Genomic DNA, 1,944 nt, shown 5'->3' with positions numbered 1-1,944 from the left:
GGTCTTTGTTTTTATCTTTAGTTTCCAAGGGCTGCTGTTGTTTTTTCTGCTCTTCTCCATAGCATCTGTTATAAATTTTATTTGAAAATGATTGTAGAGATAAGCCATTATCAAGGTTCCGTAAAGAAAAATAGCATAGTTCAGTAGGTTTCAAGTTCCTTAGAAGTTTATTACACAGATACATCACTAAATGTCAAACGTAATGTTCTACTTTCACCAATCATTACATTAAGTTTTATTTTGGCAACTCCAAATTAGACTAAGGTCAAACTATTAATAAACAAAAAGAGGGAGCTCTGGTGGCAAGAAGCTGTGTTTGTAATCCCGAAGGTGAGCAGTTCAAATCCACTAGATGCTCTGCTGGAGAAGGAGGAGCAATCTCTACCTGTGCCAGCTGGATCCAATTAGACAGTACACAACAAGAAAAAAGAAAATAGTGTAATTTTTTTTAATATAAAAAAATGAAGTCTTTTCTAGAAATTGGTGATATTTTAAAGTCACTCAAAAATGACATAATGCTTGATTGTTTTGTACCATCGAGTTGGAAGTGATCCATAGCTGACCCTCCAAGTGGGTTTTTAGAGGCAGTAAATCACACAGGAGGAAAATGCTCCTCTTTTGCCTGTGAACGAGCTGGTGAATTCTAACCACATGCCTTTAGATTGGCCCTGGAACTCCTTACCACTAAGCCATCAGAGTTCCTGTAAAGCTTAATAAGGGGGTAGCAAAACAAGAGAAACCCTTAGTGATGGATTGGCACAAAAGCCACAATAATGGTGTCAAACATATAAGCATGACACAAGACTGGACACTGAATTCATTCTGTTATAGCATAGGAAGCCATGTGTTAGAGTCAATTCTATGGCAACTAACAACAGTATTAATATCTTTAATCGTTTGATTATATACATAGTCATATCCTCTTCAAAGTAGATGTTAGTATATAAAGAAGAGGGCAATTAAATGTTTATAGTTATAATTTACTTTTTCAGCTAAAAAATTGAATTATAGTAACTTGACAAACTTGAAATTTAATACACATAGCTGTACCTCCCAAAGCCTTCTTTAATACAATAATCACATACCTCTGATTCTCTTGAGATCCTTTAGCTTCCACTGTATTCTGTTCCAGATATTTTTGTATTAGTCCCTGTGTTCGAGCTTTCACTTCTTTATCTATTGCTGCTTTTCTAAACTGATTGAAGAGCTCATTTGAGGACTTTAGCACACCAGATGTTTTCACTGGTTTGCCTAAATTCTTCCAAGAGTCTACATTCTTGATCTTTATGTCCTAAAACAAATGTTTAATTAGTGTATACTTATAAGTGTCACCAAAATTTTAGGAGAACAGTAATTTTTTATATACGAACAGCTCTAATAATCACAATGTTTCTTTAGAAAAGGTACTTTAAAACTATTCTTATGCATACTTATTGATAGCAAAACAAATGAAACAAAGACTTTAATGTAATTAGTAGTACAATTGTAATAAAAAAAAGACAGTGAGATTCGCTCAGGATAGGACAGGAATCAGAGTTAGCTATTGTGTATAAGGTTGCTATAAGGCATAGATGACTCAACAGCTCATAAAAACAGTAAGAAGTAAAAGAAAAAATAATAATAAAGAGTATGCTCTTTATAATGGACTATTACATTTCCCAAGTGTGTACAAAAATAATCTTAATGTTGTTGTTGTTATGTGCCGTGGAGTCGCCTGCGACTCATAGCAACCCTATGTACAACAGACCTAAACTCCTCTCTGTCCTGTGCCAATCGCACTGTCCCTGACACTCCCATCCCAATTATCCCAGTCACTGAATCAATCCACCTCTTAGAGGGCCTTACTCTCCAGCGCCGTCCCTCCACCCTCCCAAGCATGATGTCCCTCTCCAAGGACCGGTCTCTCCTCACAACATGTCCAAAGTAAGTTAGACGGAGCCTCAG

At 36.1% G+C, this 1,944-nt stretch overlaps 1 protein-coding gene across 1 annotated transcript in view; it reads right to left on the bottom strand.

The window, feature by feature from the left end:
* Position 1: 1 nt before the first annotated feature.
* Positions 2 to 1,944, bottom strand: part of LOC102864006 (bromodomain testis-specific protein-like) — a gene marked incomplete at its 3' end in the record, with an annotated part of 66,280 nt that continues 64,337 nt past the window's right edge. Inside the window, exons 6-7 of the mRNA XM_006898969.1 lie at positions 1,089 to 1,291; positions 2 to 122 (exon numbers count right to left, since the gene is read on the bottom strand). Of these exons, the coding sequence (XP_006899031.1) occupies positions 2 to 122; positions 1,089 to 1,291 (324 nt within the window). The remainder of the gene's footprint in view (positions 123 to 1,088; positions 1,292 to 1,944) is intronic.

This window comes from Elephantulus edwardii, unplaced genomic scaffold, assembly GCF_000299155.1.
Source record: "Elephantulus edwardii isolate Elephantulus edwardi_28Jun2011 unplaced genomic scaffold, EleEdw1.0 scaffold00242, whole genome shotgun sequence".
In the NCBI taxonomy this organism is placed as follows: domain Eukaryota; kingdom Metazoa; phylum Chordata; class Mammalia; order Macroscelidea; family Macroscelididae; genus Elephantulus; species Elephantulus edwardii.
The sequence above is the reverse complement of the archived record's forward strand: the minus strand, read 5'-3'. Positions and strand labels throughout refer to the sequence as shown.